General features: G+C 43.5%; 1 protein-coding gene across 5 annotated transcripts in view; it reads left to right on the forward strand.

Annotated features, from left to right (window-relative positions):
* The window catches only part of MYRIP (myosin VIIA and Rab interacting protein), a 1,107,682-nt gene that overhangs the window by 544,480 nt on the left and 545,023 nt on the right, over positions 1-18,179 (forward strand). For all 5 annotated transcript variants that reach the window (XM_077269059.1, XM_077269058.1, XM_077269060.1 and 2 more), the window contains exon 3: positions 15,333-15,554. In XM_077269059.1, the coding sequence (XP_077125174.1) occupies positions 15,333-15,554 (222 nt within the window). The remainder of the gene's footprint in view (positions 1-15,332; positions 15,555-18,179) is intronic.

Below are 18,179 nucleotides of genomic sequence, written 5' to 3' on the forward strand. Positions count from 1 at the left end.
TAGATGCCATCTGTATAACATACTCCCCCAACAGTATAGCAGGAATATTTTATCCATTTATAATACTGAAATTGTTCAAATGGAAAATACTATTTTCTATATCATTAACAGTCGTAATTGTTTATGTTCTGCGACTGAAGCAATAAAGTCTCAGTAGTTTCCGCTTATTGAAATAAGTTATTACCAATTAATTGTAAATAGGTTGCGTCGATGTAGAACAATTGTGGCAAAAGCAAATAGTTCCATGTTGTTCTTAAATGCTCAATTAAGCATCCAGTTAGTCTAACTAGCTGGGTGTATCACTGCTGGGAAAATAGCACAGTCTGGAATAATTAGCATTGGAGAGATGCTGTGAACACGCGTGATGATGTCACAGCTTGTTTAACCCGTTAACTGCTGTCAGGGCTCGTAACAGGGATTGCTCATTTATCTGCCTGATTGTAGCTGATAGATGCTGCGAGGATTGCGTGTTTGATACATTCTTCCTCTCACAGAATCTCGTTAGAGCTGTGAATTATTCCTCAATCTCTGCCTGCTATCTCGTTCATGCTGTGTGTCAGATTTATTTCATGGGCAGTGGAGTATATATATATGCATTCTAGAGGGAAATCAAGAGGGCTGTATCTTTCAATATTCTGTGTTTATAGGGATCTTAAAATTTTTCTTTGCTTGACTTGATGTAAACCTTTTAGGATAGTGTTTCCGTGAAATATGTCATGGTATTTTAATGCATTTCCAGTTATTTCTCTTTTTCTGGTTTTCTATAAAGGGATACATGCAGTGTGTAGAGAAGATATGCAGATTAGCCCAGTGACATTAACTTCAAGTGAATATTTCATGCAAGACTGTAACAGGAATTTTAAGGCGAATTTGCTGGAGTTTGACAGATTTTGGTGACTAACAGCTAATACTAATGTATTGTATCAGATTAGAAGTCAAAGTATTTGTTTCTAGAATTTTTTTAGCAGGACAATTTTTTTTCAATTTTCTTTTACGTATTACCACTTAACTAAAATTACTCAAATTTGATAAAAGATGGCTGAATCCACATGGATGTAGAAAAGCCGCGGAGACACCATCACGTGTTTCTCAACGCAAGCAATGAATAGCCAGGTCTTTCACCGGGAAGGAACAACCACAGGAAGGGCAGCATCCAATAAAGGAAAACCACCTATGCTAAAACATGGTATCCATTCACAGACAGCTGTTTCGGGGTATTTGCCCCTCATCAGTGTGGAGTAGGAAACTGGCTATTAGGAGCAGTGCCTAGTGAAAAGACTATAAACATGAGGATGAATGACCTCGGGGAGATCAAAACATCCAACACCGCGGAGACACCATCACGTGTTTCTCAACGCAGTGATCCAGAACACTGCCCCCATCCCTTAAGGGAAATATGCTAATGCATGTAGAAAAGCCGCGGAGACACAATCACGTGTTTCTCAACGCAAGCAATGAATAGCCAGGTCTTTCACTGGGAAGGAACAACCACGGGAAGGGCAGCATCCAATAAAGGAAAACCACCTATGCCAAAACATGGTATCCATCCACAGACAGCTGTTTCGGGGTATTTGCCCCTCATCAGTGTGGAGTAGGAAACTGGCTATTAGGAGCAGGGCCTAGTGAAAAGTGTATAGTGCTCTGGCTGTGACGTGGTTAGTGCATGCCCTCTACCTAAGCAGTCACTGCAGAGAGCCGGAAGACACAGCGGCGTGCGGCGGTGGAACGGGACAGGTGAATATCGCAAGTGCTGGGGGCCTGAGCCAGCAGCGACTCCAGCACCTGGCCCCCACAGCGCGCCGGTGTCCCCGCCTGCTCAGGACATCGGCACTCTGCGTCCAGCGATGAGAGGTGAGTATGTCATTTTTTTTTTTTTTTTTTTAATCGCAGCAGCATATGGGGCATATTATTCTATAGTGCATCTTATGGGGCCATCAACCTTTATGGAGCAGCATATGGGGCATATTATGCTATGGAGCATCTTATGGGGCCATCAACCTTTATGGAGCAGCATATGGGGCATATTATGCTATGCAACATCTTATATGGCCATCAACCTTTATGGAGCAGCATATGGGGCATATTATTCTATGGAGCATCTTATAGGGCCATCAACTTTTCTGGAGCATTATATGGGACATATTATTCTCTGGAGCATCTTATGGGGCCATCAGCCTTTATGGAGCATTATATGGGACATGTTAGATCAGTTAGAACTTCAGGCGGAAAAGGCCTTGATGTCCCTATCTCAGGGGCAAGACGAAGCTAAAATATACTGCCAGAAATTCCGTAAATGGGCTGTGCTTACTCAGTGGAATGAGTGCGCCCTGGCGGCGAATTTCAGAGAGGGTCTCTCTGATGCCATTAAGGATGTTATGGTGGGGTTCCCTGTGCCTGCGGGTCTGAATGAGTCCATGACAATGGCTATCCAGATCGATAGGCGTCTGCGGGAGCGCAAACCTGTGCACCATTTGGCAGTGTCTACTGAGAAGACGCCAGAGAATATGCAATGTGATAGAATTCTGTCCAGAAGTGAACGGCAGAATTTTAGACGAAAAAATGGGTTGTGCTTCTATTGCGGTGATTCAACTCATGTTATATCAGCATGCTCTAAGCGTACTAAGAAGCTTGATAAGTCTGTTTCAATTGGCACTTTACAGTCTAAGTTTATTCTATCTGTGACCCTGATTTGTTCTTTATCATCTATTACCACGGATGCCTATGTCGACTCTGGCGCCGCTTTGAGTCTTATGGATTGGTCCTTTGCCAAACGCTGTGGGTATGATTTGGAGCCTCTTAAAACTCCTATACCCCTGAAGGGGATTGACTCCACCCCATTGGCTAGCAATAAACCACAATACTGGACACAAGTAACTATGCGGATTAATCCGGATCACCAGGAGATTATTCGCTTTCTTGTGCTGTATAACCTACATGATGTGTTGGTGCTTGGATTGCCATGGCTGCAATCTCATAACCCAGTCCTTGACTGGAAAGCTATGTCTGTGTTAAGCTGGGGATGTAAGGGGACGCATAGGGACGTACCTGTGGTTTCCATTTCATCATCTATTCCCTCTGAGATTCCTGAATTCTTGACTGAATATCGTGACGTTTTTGAAGAACCTAAGCTTGGTTCATTACCTCCGCACCGGGAGTGCGATTGTGCCATAGATTTGAATCCGGGTAGTAAATACCCTAAGGGTCGTTTATTTAATCTGTCTGTGCCTGAACATGCTGCTATGCGAGAATATATAAAGGAGTCCTTGGAAAAGGGACATATTCGTCCTCGTCATCTCCCTTAGGAGCCGGTTTTTTCTTTGTGGCTGAGGCCGTGCATTGATTATCGGCTTTTGAATAAGATCACGGTTAAATATCAATATCCGTTGCCACTGCTGACTGATTTGTTTGCTCGCATAAAGGGGGCCAAGTGGTTCTCTAAGATAGATCTCCGTGGGGCGTATAATTTGGTGCGAATTAAGCAGGGGGATGAGTGGAAAACCGCATTTAATACGCCCGAGGGCCACTTTGAGTATTTGGTGATGCCTTTTGGTCTTTCAAATGCCCCTTCAGTCTTTCAGTCCTTTATGCATGACATTTTCCGTGATTATTTGGATAAATTTATGATTGTGTATCTGGATGATATTTTGATTTTTTCGGATGACTGGGACTCTCATGTCCAGCAGGTCAGGAGGGTTTTTCAGGTTTTGCGGTCTAATTCCTTGTGTGTGAAGGGTTCTAAGTGCGTTTTTGGGGTTCAAAAGATTTCCTTTTTGGGATATATTTTTTCCCCCTCTTCCATCGAGATGGATCCTGTCAAGGTTCAGGCTATTTGTGATTGGACGCAACCCTCTTCTCTTAAGAGTCTTCAGAAATTTTTGGGCTTTGCTAACTTTTATCGTCGATTTATTGCTGGTTTTTCTGATGTTGTTAAGCCATTGACTGATTTGACTAAGAAGGGTGCTGATGTTGCTGATTGGTCCCCTGCTGCTGTGGAGGCCTTTCGGGAGCTTAAGCGCCGCTTTTCTTCCGCCCCTGTGCTGCGTCAGCCTGATGTTGCTCTTCCTTTTCAGGTTGAGGTCGACGCTTCTGAAATCGGAGCTGGGGCGGTTTTGTCGCAGAGAAGTTCCGATTGCTCCGTGATGAGACCTTGTGCTTTTTTCTCACGTAAATTTTCGCCCGCCGAGCGGAATTATGATGTTGGGAATCGGGAGCTTTTGGCCATGAAGTGGGCTTTTGAGGAGTGGCGTCATTGGCTTGAGGGGGCTAGACATCAGGTGGTGGTATTGACTGACCACAAAAATCTAATTTATCTTGAGTCCGCCAGACGCCTGAATCCTAGACAGGCGCGCTGGTCGTTGTTTTTCTCTCGGTTTAATTTTGTGGTGTCCTACCTGCCGGGTTCTAAGAATGTTAAGGCGGATGCCCTTTCTAGGAGTTTTGAGCCTGACTCCCCTGGTAATTCTGAACCTACAGGTATCCTTAAGGACGGAGTGATATTGTCTGCCGTTTCTCCAGACCTGCGGCGGGCCTTGCAGGAGTTTCAGGCGGATAGACCTGATCGTTGCCCACCTGGTAGACTGTTTGTTCCTGATGATTGGACCAGTAAAGTCATTTCTGAGGTTCATTCTTCTGCGTTGGCAGGTCATCCTGGAATCTTTGGTACCAGGGATTTGGTGGCAAGGTCCTTCTGGTGGCCTTCCCTGTCTCGAGATGTGCGAGGCTTCGTGCAGTCTTGTGACGTTTGTGCTCGGGCCAAGCCTTGTTGTTCTCGGGCTAGTGGATTGTTGTTGCCCTTGCCTATCCCGAAGAGGCCCTGGATGCACATCTCGATGGATTTTATTTCGGATCTTCCTGTTTCTCAGAAGATGTCTGTCATCTGGGTGGTGTGTGATCGTTTCTCTAAGATGGTCCATTTGGTTCCCCTGCCTAAGTTGCCTTCTTCTTCCGAGTTGGTTCCTCTGTTTTTTCAAAATGTGGTCCGTTTGCATGGTATTCCGGAGAATATCGTTTCTGACAGAGGTACCCAATTCGTGTCTAGATTTTGGCGAGCATTCTGTGCTAGGATGGGCATAGATTTGTCTTTCTCGTCTGCTTTCCATCCTCAGACTAATGGCCAGACCGAGCGGACGAATCAGACCTTGGAGACATATTTGAGGTGTTTTGTGTCTGCAGATCAGGATGATTGGGTTGCTTTTTTGCCTTTAGCGGAGTTTGCCCTCAATAATCGGGCCAGCTCTGCCACCTTGGTGTCTCCCTTTTTCTGTAATTCGGGGTTTCATCCTCGATTTTCTTCTGGTCAGGTGGAATCTTCGGATTGTCCTGGAGTGGATGCTGTGGTGGAGAGGTTGCATCAGATTTGGGGGCAGGTAGTGGACAATTTGAAGTTGTCCCAGGAGAAGACTCAGCTTTTTGCCAACCGCCGGCGTCGGGTTGGTCCTCGGCTTTGTGTTGGGGACTTGGTGTGGTTGTCTTCTCGTTTTGTCCCTATGAGGGTTTCTTCTCCCAAGTTTAAGCCTCGGTTCATCGGCCCGTACAAGATATTGGACATTCTTAACCCTGTGTCCTTCCGTTTGGACCTCCCTGCATCTTTTTCTATTCATAATGTTTTTCATCGGTCATTATTGCGCAGGTACGAGGTACCGGTTGTGCCTTCCGTTGAGCCTCCTGCTCCGGTGTTGGTTGAGGGCGAGTTGGAGTACGTTGTGGAAAAAATCTTGGACTCCCGTGTTTCCAGACGGAAACTCCAGTATCTGGTCAAATGGAAGGGATACGGTCAGGAGGATAATTCTTGGGTGACTGCCTCTGATGTTCATGCCTCCGATTTGGTCCGTGCCTTTCATAGGGCTCATCCTGATCGCCCTGGTGGTTATGGTGAGGGTTCGGTGCCCCCTCCTTGAGGGGGGGGTACTGTTGTGAAATTGGATTTTGGGCTCCCCCGGTGGCCACTGGTGGAATTGAACTGGTGTGCATCATCCTCTCTGTTCACCTGTTTCCATCAGGATGTGGGAGTCGCTATTTAGCCTTGCTCCTCTGTCACTTCCATGCCGGTCAACATTGTAATCAGAAGCCTTTCTGTGCATGTTCCTGCTACTAGACAACTCCCAGCTAAGTTGGACTTTGGTCCTTGTTTGTTTTTGCATTTTGTTCCAGTTCACAGCTGTAGTTTCGTTTGTGTCTGGAAAGCTCTTGTGATCTGAAATTGCCACTCTGATGTTATGAGTTAATACTAGAGTCTTAAAGTAATTTCAGGATGGTATTTTGATAGTGTTTTCAGCTGACCATGAAAGTGCCCTTTCTGTCTTCCTGCTATCTAGTAAGCGGACCTCAATTTTGCTAAACCTATTTTCATACTACGTTTGTCATTTCATCTAAAATCACCGCCAATATTTGTGGGGGCCTCTGTCTGCCTTTCGGGGAAATTTCTCTAGAGGTGAGCCAGGACTATATTTTCCTCTGCTAGGATTAGTTAGTCCTCCGGCCGGCGCTGGGCGTCTAGGGATAAAACGCAGGCTACGCTACCCGGCTACTGTTAGTTGTGCGGCAGGTTTAGTTCATGGTCAGTTTAGTTTCCATCCTTCCAAGAGCTAGTTCTTATATTTGCTGGGCTATGTTCTCTTGCCATTGAGAACCATAACAGGGACATATTATTCTCTGGAGCATCTTATGGGGCCATCAGCCTTTATGGAGCATTATAAGGGGCATATTATTCTATGGAGCATCTTATGGGGCCATCAACCTTTATGGAGCAGCATATGGGGCATATTATGCTATGAAGCATCTCATAGGGCCATCAACCTTTATGGAGCAGCATATGGGGCATATTATGCTATGGAGCATCTTATGGGGCCATCAACATTTATGGAGCAGCATATGGGGCATATTATGATATGCAACATCTTATAGGGCCATCAACCTTTATGGAGCAGCATATGGGGCATGTTATTCTCTGGAGCATCTTATGGGGCCATCAGCCTTTATGGAGCATTATAAGGTGTTAGGGCTAGTGGAACGCACCGAGATGTTTTTATTGATATTGGTGCGTTCGCAGCCCGGGGTCCACCATGCAGGAGTACCTGCTGCTAGCAAACAGCGGCACTATATGGCGGTATGAAGTAACTCAGTTAATTCACCGAGTAGCTGTGAAAGCAAAGCATTGTGCCCTGTAAGACTTCACAGAGGCACAGGCTAACTGCCCAAACAGAGAGCAGTCAGTGGTCACGCATTCACACAAAACTCCTCGCCGGAGGTGCCAGCATTCTAGGGGCTTATTTCAGCCAGTTCCCTGAATACATACAAACACAAACTCCTCGCCGGAGGTGCCAGCATTCTAGGGGCTTATTTCAGCCGGGTCCCTGAACACACTCTCACATGACCACACTGGCGCAAAGCACATAACAAAGAACAATACTAGCGCATGGCCGTGTGGCCATGTGAGCCTTAAATAGTTGCAGCACGTACAGGACCTTCCTAGAAGGACCAATGAGAGGCTGCCACAGAGCGTGAGCACCTACAGGACCTTCCTGAAGGACCAATGGCCTTAGCTGCAGTATCTGATCATGTGACCCTCGATCTCCACTGAGAGATCTTACTCTGGGCATGCTCAGAACGAGAAAAGCAGGACTTAGTCCCAGAAGCGTCTGCTCGCCGCTGCCCAGCACTGACTTCAATGGCAGAAGCAGGAGAGGCAGCAGTAACTCTTTGTACAGAGTCAGACTGAGCGAGACGCTGGGACCGACGTCTCCGCTGAGCAGGCTCCACTGCGGCAGGAGAAGAATGGGAGACCGCAGCGGAGATGGCCCGAGATTCCCCCTGTGCAGAGGCGGGAACTCGACCCTTAACATAAGGGGCATATTATTCTATGGACGATCTTATGGGGCCCATCATGAACTTTATGGAGCATTATATGGGGCTCCTGGTTCAATATGGATATTCAAAAACATTTAACCTACTGATGTCTCAATCAATATTACTTTTATTGGTATCTATTTTTATTTTTGAAATTTACCAGTAGCCATTGCATTTCCCACCCTAGGCTTATACTCGAGTCAATAAGTTTTCCCAGTTTTTTGTGGCAAAATTAGGGGTCTCGGTTTATACTCGTGTCGGCTTATACTCGAGTATATACAGTACCAACTTTAAGTTTTTCTGGTGTAGTATGTTCCTTAGCCCCCAGGGTGCTGTGGGATACGGGGCTTTGGGCAGCATAGAAATAGGTGTCATTGGTTTATTTGAAATTCTGTTATGTGTAATATTAACTTTCAAGGCAGCGGAGAACGTGGACTCAGCAGAATGCTGACTCCAGCTGAAGATGTCACTGGACAAGGCTACATTATCTTGCTGTGATTGAGATGAGCAAGGGGAAATGTACTCAATTTTGCCCTCCACTTTCTCCCTGCTAATGTGCTTGCCAGAGTAGTGATCATGTGTAAGATGCCTGGGCAAGGTAGTTATGGGCGAGTTAGTCGTGAGCGAGCTTCTGTTCACACATGCTCTGGCATCCTATAGACAACACGTGTCCCTGTCCTGATGTACTGCTGTGTGTGGCGTGCATCACACTTAGTTGAGGGCCCCAGGCCTCCAGGAGTTCAAGGCTTTCCTCTTCTAGAACCTCGGCAGTAATAACTTCAGTGGTTACGTATTCCATAAAAACAATTGCGCTTTTACTTGGCAAATGGCAGTCTTTACAGTATTTACAGTCAGATGTAGAGGACAAGGCCCGACAGGGTGGCATCTTTCCCACAGGTACAGGACACAACTTCAGCGCTGGTTCTCAGTATAGGTAGAACATCCCTTTTGCTATCTTCTCTAGTCCTAGGGGATCGTCTCCTTTTCTAGCAGTATATCTGGATTCCATCTAACTCCCCTCTTAGAGTTTGAGTTCAATTTCTCCTGCAGCATCACAGAAGGATTGTTCCTGCAGGCCCCCGATGTCTATCTGGAGGTTCCCAGGCCGGCAAAGGGACTCGTGAGGCAATCCACTGCCACGTGTATTAGGCCTACATTATCCCTAGCAGCCCTGTGACTGCTTCTAGATACTTCTCTCAACTAACTTGTCACTTCCTGAACTTGGCAATAATCCTCAATTCCTCCTCCCCAATTTGTGCTGGCTGTTAACCCTCACACTGCCTCTATGCCTGCTATGTTACTGGGCAAACCTCACCTTTCACCTACATTCTAGACCGTGAAATCTTGTGATCGTTAGTTATTACTGCAGCCCACAGGGGAATCACAACTGTTATAACAAGGAAACATATCAGGAACATCTCCCTACAGATGCAGCAGTATACACAGTATCTTTAGTGGATAATTAAAACAGATATTTTAAAATTAAAAAGATAATTTTTATATTAAAGTTGTTTAAAAAGAACATATGCCTTTATAAACTAGGATGGGGCCAGAAAATGCAGGTGCATGTTTTCCACTAGCATGACCTGCAACTAGCTACTGTATTCAGGTGACCCGTGTATGCATTAAGTATTGGACTATTGAAGCACTGAAAACGGCTCAAAAAATTATTTAAAACAACGCGCGCACTCTAGTAGGTAAACACTTGTGTTTTTTTATGAAGTTTTATGGTTATGTAGTTTTCTTTTTTAAAAGAACATTTTCGTAAAAAGGCCTCATGCGTTTATAAATTAGGATGAAACCAGAAAACCTAGGTAGAATATTGCATCCCAATAACAAGCACATATCACTGGCCAATGTATTCGGGTGGCGTGTGTATGCATCTAATATTAGACTATTGGAGCAATAAAGAGGACTCCAAAAATTATTTTACCCACACACTTTAGTAGATAAACATTTAAGTTTAAGTTTCAGAATTAGGGAGATTTATCTTAAAAAGAAAACAAAATATAGGGACTGGGCTATAATGGACTCAGACGAGTGTTAATCTATGGGGCTGGTCACATCACCGTGTTTTTTCTCGGGCGTATTCTACGTGCGAGTGAAATCGCAGCATGCTGCAACTGTACGCGTATATCGTCCGAGACTTGCCAATGCAAGTCTATGGGTGCGAGAAAAACTCAGGTGCCATGCGGACCATTCGTCTAGCTTGCGACAAATTCCCACACATGTTCCTCATTTCAGCCCATTGAGCCATTAAATTCAATGGGAAAATTAGTGAGCAATGTAAAGCCATACACATGTCATATGGATACATAGGTGCTAGAAAATCGCATCATCGCATTGCAAACGCATTACACACGGATGACCATACGGAGAACACTGTGCGTCTCTCGGCAGGGAGACTTCGACCAATTTTTCATATATTAAGTTTGACCCTGGCCTTATAAGCAAAATCTGCAATGAGTGGTTTAATACTACTCTTGCTTGCTGGCACGATGTTAAAAAAACCAGCTGCTGTTGCTATAGTATATCACAGGTGTATTCATTCACAATCACACGCTAAGTGGTGATTGTGAATTCAATCTCTCATTTTCAATCCGGTACATCAGCAATGAAGTAGTACATCATAATCGTACAGTATTAGGCCTTTGCCTATCCCTATGCTGTGCTTTCTGATCTCCTATCCATACCCAAGCATTAAAAAAAACATTTCTTGGCAGTGTCTATGTTTTTTATACATTCTAAATTATTATGAAAATACTATTTTTCTGTGGTTTTCCTAAATGGTCGATGCAAATGAGTCAGTATAATGTTCAAATAATCCACCTAGAGAGATGTGGGGAACTTCAGGCCAACAGGCTGTTTACATCCCGTGACTACCTTTTCTCTGGCCTCAGGGCAGATTGCTGGTGACAGCTGTGCTCAGGCCTGGAGCTTTTATTTTGACTACCACCAGCCCTTTAATTTCTTCTTGGTCCGTGAGCATGCACATGCAGTGTTCATTACTGAACACTGAGGCGCATGCAATGAAAGATTACATCATGGGCAGCATGGTGGCGCAGTGGTTAGCACTGCAGCCTTGCAGCGCTGGAGTCCTGGGTTCAAACCCCACCAAGGGCAACATCTGCAAAGAATTTGTATGTCCTCTGTGGGTTTCCTCTGGGCACTCTGGTTTCCTCCCACATTCCAAAGAGATACTGATAGGGAATTTAGATTGTGAGCCCCATCAGGGACAGCGATGATAATGTGTGCAAACTGTAAAGCGCTGCAGAATATGTTAGCGCTATATAAAAATAAAGATTATTATTATCTTGACGCCAATGTCAGCATCAGGACGTTCTTTGTGGGTAGAGTTAGCTCGTGATATGTACTGCAAAAAAAAAGTTCCTCACCCTTGCTGTAGAGTATAAATCAGATTTTATTGGACAAACCTCACAATGATAACAGTATTTTTTAAAAACTTAAAAAAATCAAAATGCACTATTCCAAATTAGTATACACAGAGTTGCCAAAATTTTCATAGGTTGTAGGGCACTGAAAATGGTCATTTGTTGAATTTTTAGCATTAAGAGATTACATTTATTGAAATAAAAAGCTTTTTCAATCCAAAGCATGTCAACAGGCCAAGTTACATGTTAACATAAGACCCCTTCTTTGATATAACATTCACAATTCTTGCATCCATTGAATTTATGAGTTGTTGGATAGTTTCTGCTTGAATTTCTATTCAGAATAGCCTCCCAGAGCTGCTGTTTTGATGTGAACTTCCTCCCACCCTCATATAGATTTTTTATTCGATGATACTCCAAAGGTTATTAATAGGGTTGAGGTCAGGGAAGGATAGTGGGTGGGCACATCATCAATTTTTCTCCTTTTATGCCCATAGCAGCCAATGACTTAGAGGTATTCTTTGCAACATGAGATGCTGCATTGCTATAGATTTTACAGTTCTTCTTGTACCATGGAAGAAAGTGGTCAGTCAGAAACTCTATATATTTTCCTGAGGTCATTTTCCCATCTTCAGGGACTCTAAAGAGGCCTATCAGCTTTCTCCTCATGTTTTCCACCCAAAACATGACTCCGCCACCTCCTTGCAACGTCGGAACCTTGTTGGGACATGGTGGCCATCCACCAACCATCCGCTACTCCATCTATCTGCTGGTGAGATTTGAGGCGTTGTAATAATTGGTTTATGCACAACTGCAAGCCTCTGTATGATACTTGAAGTTCGTGGGACTCCAGAGACACCAGCAGCTTAAAATACCTGTTTGCTGCTTTGCAATGGTATTGTCATGGGGATACCGCGACAGAGAAGGGCTCAAAGATCACAGCATCTTGTCACACAAAATTCTGCACTGATTAGAACTGTTTCATTATCCTATTAAACAATGTAGGTTTTCCTTGCTCTGTCATTGCAAGGGTTAATCTGTTTAGTTATTCTCATTGAGCTCTCCATCCTGAATTGCCTCAGCTGTTCTGTGTTGGTCACTCCACTCTGGTAAATATGATCACCACTGGCACTTGGGAATTGTCAGTGATAGTTCCTACTTACTGGTTAGGTGTTGGAGCAGTTTGGAGTAGGTGGTTGGAGATTTGTTCAGGAGATTTCTGTGTGGATTTGATTTGCATGGTTATCCTCATCCTCTCCTATTTGGTTTCTGCTATCTATCCCTCCCCTGTGTTCCACTCTGTTGTTTTGAGAGTATATGTGTATGATTGTAGTTTTCTTTCATCCCTGTAATTTTGGTTTGTGTAATCCCAAAACACTTCAGCCTCACACCTCCCTTGTTGGGGGAGAGAACAGAAAGATTTAAGATAGGATCATAGCAAGGTACATGACCTTGGTGTCTCCACCTTCCGGGGTAGCTTGGGGGACAGGGATAGACTAGGGTGCTCCCTTGTTCAAGGGATCAGGTAGGCACCCACAGTCCCTAGTAATTACATGACAGGTGTTTTAGCAGCTGCTTTCTTAATCAGATGAATTTATCCAGCAGAAACCTTCCTCATTATGCCTCTGTCTGCACAAACCCCTCTGTGCTTTATATCAGCCACAAATCTCTTTACAGTACAATGATTGAGCTTACGTTTTCATAAAATATCTAATGTTTTCATACCTTGTCCAAGGCATTGAATTAGATCACACTTTTCAACAGCAGAGAAATCCCTTTTCTTTCCCTTATTGCTTGACACATGTGACCTGCTTAATAATGTGCAGCCTCATTCTTAAGTAGTTTTCCTTTAATTAAGCTCATGTGGCAAATTAATTATCACAAGTGTTTGAGATGGATTTCATTGATCCAAGGAGCCCTGAAACACAATACCATCCATGAGGTTATTGGAAAGAAAAAATTTCATCTTTATAAAACTTAAAGCAAACCTATCGGCAGGATTTTGCTTAGTAAACTACAGACACTGTCAAGTTGGCGCTGTTATACTGATTAAAATGATACCTTGGTTGATGAAATTGGTCTTGTGGTTGTTGTTTAACCTGTAAAGCTCTGTTTGTACTTTCGGAAAAGACTGCAGCCACTGGACAGGATTTTTGTGAAACCAGAAAAACAATTTAAATCCAATCACAGGAGAAGTGAAAAACAATGATTATTTTGCCACTTGTTAAGGGGTTTAATATATATTTGACAGGAAGTTGTGATGGATAAACTACTGGGTCTGCGCCTTTCTAAAATATAAGGAGTTTAGGATATTTCCAGTATGCATTTTTTAGTACCTACCAAAAGTTGACCAGACAAGAACAAGCAGTAAATCTGGGCTCTAAAGGTTCATTGATAGGCACATACTGTAAATATGAGAGGTAGACCATAAAGCAGTGGAAGAGAGTAGCTTGTTCTGATGAATCTTATTTTCTTTTACATCACGTTAAAAGATCCAGTACCAGAGCAATGCTTTTACAATGAAGATATGGCACTGGGATGGCAAGCTGGCAGAGGCAGCTCAGTACTGTTCGAAAAGTCCTGCTGTAAAACTTTGGGTCCTGGAATTCATGTGAATGTACCTTCAACTTAAACATGGTTAAATATGGTACCAGATCAAGTGTACTTCTTCATGGCAATTGGTCTTTCCTTCAATTTCCCTTCCCTTTCCATGTGTATAGTACTTACATGATTATGTAATTATTGTTTTGTGCTATATCTTTGTATCCTTCCCCACTTTGTGTTTAATCTTTTTTGTAGCACAAAAGCTACTTCTGCAACTACTAATAGTGTTTGCTATTAATATGCTTGCTTCATCAAACTCTCAAATGACAATAGATTAGCTATTTAAAAGGTTTGTCCGACCTTATTCTACAAGTCTGCAGTTACTCTGTGTGCCTGCAGACTTGTAAATCCTCACATTGCGTGAACTGCACGCTGTGATGATTCTCCGGTGCCTGCACCAGGAGTCAGTGATCATGGGTTTGCGAGTATACTATTTTGACTAGACTTGTCTCACCTAGTCAGTTTGTCACAGCATGTGTCACGGAGTTACCGCAACAGTATGTAGCCAGAAGACTGCAGTATCTGATTGCTCCTACTCCAATGCTGAGAAATAGCACTTCTCCTTCATTTTAAATGTGTTTTTCCTTTAGGCAGAACAGGGGTTAATCAGCCATGTTGGAAATCCCTGTGCTCCCAGCTGAGCTAGGTTAGCCATTCCTTTCCCCTTTAAAATGTTATAAATCCTCATCAGAGCTAGCATTTGATGCATGGCTAACGGAGGGAGAGGAGTTCATATGAGAAGGATAGTTGGAGGAGTTATCAGTTGCTTGGCTTGTGTGGCAATTTCCTATCCTTCCCTTTTTTGGTTTATTCCCCAACCTCCATACCTAGATGCATTCCTCTGTTATATGTGAGTGAATATTTTGTATGCCTGGAGTTTTCTGTTAACCCTTGCTTGTGTTGCCTTGTTTGTCAGGTTGGTGTACTACGGTACACAGTAGCGCCACTCTTCCCTGGGTGGGGGAAAAGATGAGACAGAAGGCTAACTCAGAGGATAAGGCAAGAGTGGAGGCCCCGGCATCTTCACCTTCAGAAGTATCCCAGGGAGTAGGGTGAACTAGGGCGCCCCCTAGTGTTAGGGACAGAGAAGGAGCCCCTGGTCCTGGGTCATGACAGCATGTATGCAAATCACATACTTGTGGTAACACGCAGGTCCCTTTCAGCATCGGCACCAGAGAATCCTCACAACGAACAGTGCACTCGATATGAGGATTCACAAGTCACTGCAGACTTGAAGCCTAGAGCCAGACTACCCCTTTAAATGTGAATAGGGTGTGTGTGACCAACTTAAGGGATAATCGTACACAACGCAATCAAATGCACATTTGAGATATTGTTAGATTTCTTGTAAACATGGAAGATTAAGAGTAAAATTTAGGACTATTAATGATTTCGGACTCTTTACTTAGAGTAAGATGCTTATTATAACATAATAAAATCCTTCAAATTCTGTGCAAAAATTTTTAAAGCTGTTTTATTTCCACTCCTTAGTGAACTTAAGCAGAAGTTGGATGAAGAGGGCAATAAGTGTTCCATTTTGTCAAAGCACCAGAAGTTTAATGAACACTGTTGTATTCGATGCTGCTCCCCCTTCACATTTCTGATCAACTCCAAGCGGCAGTGTCTGGATTGCAAATTCAACGTCTGCAAAAACTGCAGCTCTTACCAAAAGAAAGAGAAGGCCTGGATTTGTAACGTCTGCCAACAAGCAAGGTTAGTTGAATGTCATCACTAGGTTTAAGGGAACTTGTCGCCTGCAAAAACGCTATTTACCTGCAGCTATAAAAAGAAAATGAAGTTTTATTCTTCATGCAGCCGCTCACTTCCAGTCATCAGGGCAGTGTAGGAAGTAGTAACAACATGTGACGCCCGCAGAAGGTCTCCAGCCGTCCACTGCCGCGCTGGTGCGCACATATCTCACAGGCTTCAGAGCCATGGTGGTTTCCACTCCGCAATATCTCCCTAAACAGATTTGGCTTGAAAAGGGCATTTTGTTGCCGAAACGTCGTGGCTGAAGTATATCTGTGCATACCAACATTTTGCTTATTTCTTTGTATTTGGTGGACGTTTTGCCTCTTTTTTTCATTTTTGAAAATTGAACAATAAATTGTTCTTATTTGAGTGCCAAAGGTTCTTGCTCAAAGTCTACGTGATTTTTTCCTTCAGAGCACCGCTTTGCATTGATACAGTGAGCGCCCCTTATATACTACATAGGAAGTAGTAACAGTCACTACTAACTATAAGGTGATTGTGCTGTAACTACTCCCCTTGGATCTTGACTGTCAGCCTGCTCAGCTGCATGTATATGTTCAGAGCTGGCTGTCAATCAAAAGTTAGGGAGTGATAAGAGCAGACTCCCCTTATAGTGAGTGATGACTGTAATAGCTCCTTGCACCGCCCTGATGATGGAGGTATGTGGCTGCAGGGAGAATAAAACGTCATTTTCTCCCTCTATGTGCAGGTAAAAAATGTTTCTGGATGTGAAAGGATCACTTTAAGTAAGGTATCTGAATAACTCAGTACAATTGCTATTATTACATTTTCTAATATATGTTTGTAGGTTGATGAAATAAAGTGTTATGTTAACAGCAGTGTTTGAAACTACTTAATAGTTTACTATATGGGTGGTTGTAAGTATAACACAACTCTGCTCTACTGTCCTAAATAGGCAGAAATCGCTTATTGCATTTTCAAGGTTTCTTTCCTGCTGAGCCTTGGTTCTTTCAGAAATGGAAAGGTTTCCGTTATTGTTGACCCGTCTGACAGCACTGGTTTTACAACATCAATTGCTGTCTTCACTGTTAAATCATAGCACCAAAAAGCTTGCATTTCACCTACTACTGGTTTAGTTCTGAGGCCCTATAAAGGCAAAAGTATGCTGACACTAGATTATTATAGAGATACAAGTCTGATGAGCATAATATGGTGTTGGGCCCCTTTTGCTGCTACAACAGCCTCCAGTCTTCTGGAAAGGCTTTCCGGGAGATTTTGATTTGTGTCTATATGTCATGGTTCTCAATGGCGAGAGAACATAGCCCAGCATATATGAGAACTAGCTCTTGGAAGATGGAAACTATACTGACCATGAACTAAACCTGCCGCACAACTAGAAGTGGCCGGGTAGCATGCCTACGTTTTTTAACCCTAGATGCCCAGCGCCAGCCGGAGAACTACCTAATCCTAGCAGAGGAAAAGACAGTCCTGGCTCACCTCTAGAGAAATTTTCCCAAAAGGCAGACAGAGGCCCCCACATATATTGGCGGTGATTTTAGATGAAATGACAAACGTAGTATGAAAATAGGTTTAGCAAAATCGAGGTCCGCTTTCTAGATAGCAGGAAGACAGAAAGGACACTTTCATGGTCAGCAGAAAACCCTATCAAAACACCATCCAGAAATTCCTTTAAGACTCTAGCATTAACTCATAACACCAGAGTGGCAATTTCCGATCACAAGAGCTTTCCAGACACAGTAACGAAACAGCAGCTGTGAACAGGAACAAAATGCAAAAACACACAAGGACAAAAGTCCAACTTAGCTGGGAGTTGTCTAGTAGCAGGAACAAGCACAGAAGGCTTCTGATTACATTGTTGACCGGCAAGAAACTGACAGAGGAGCAAGGTTATATAGCGACTCCCACATCCTGATAGGAGCAGGTGAACAGAGGGGATGATGCACACAAGTTCAATTCCACAAGTGGCCACCGGGGGAGCCCAGAATCCAATTTCACAACACTATATGAGATCAAACACTGTTTTTTTACAAGATGTGGAGAGCAATCAGTGTTTCATTACATCACTATTCAATAATGTTCTGTTCAGGCTACACATGTTCCTCAACAATAAACTTATTAAAACAAATCCTTAATAGACAGCCGCCTACAATTGTCCCTCCTCCATCAAGCTTAAAGGTATGCACCATATATTTCTCCATGAATTTGCCATCAGTCAGCCATATAATGAAACGTGGTTCATCACTTTAGAGAACACATTTATAGTGCTGCACTCGAAGTGGCAGTGTGTTTTATGCAATTTCAGCTTACTATTGTCCTTGACACACTATGGTGTTCATGTCAGGCAGCTTGCTTGGCACTGTGTGATAAGTGACTTTTCTGTGCCATGCTCCTCAGGACTTGGTGGCCTTGGCAGAGTTTGAGATGATTTTACTCCTTGTTTCCAACACCTAACAGGGCAGATTTAGCAAATATGACATTTTAAAAACTGCCTTGTGGCAACATTGACATCCTGTGACAGACAGTGCCAAATGACTTTATTTCACCCAGTACCTGTTATGAACGTATCTCTTAAGACCTTGCATGGAGACACTTCAGTAATCAAGT

The sequence above is a fragment of the Ranitomeya variabilis genome, chromosome 6 (genome assembly GCF_051348905.1).
Source record: "Ranitomeya variabilis isolate aRanVar5 chromosome 6, aRanVar5.hap1, whole genome shotgun sequence".
Classification (NCBI taxonomy): Eukaryota; Metazoa; Chordata; class Amphibia; order Anura; family Dendrobatidae; genus Ranitomeya; species Ranitomeya variabilis.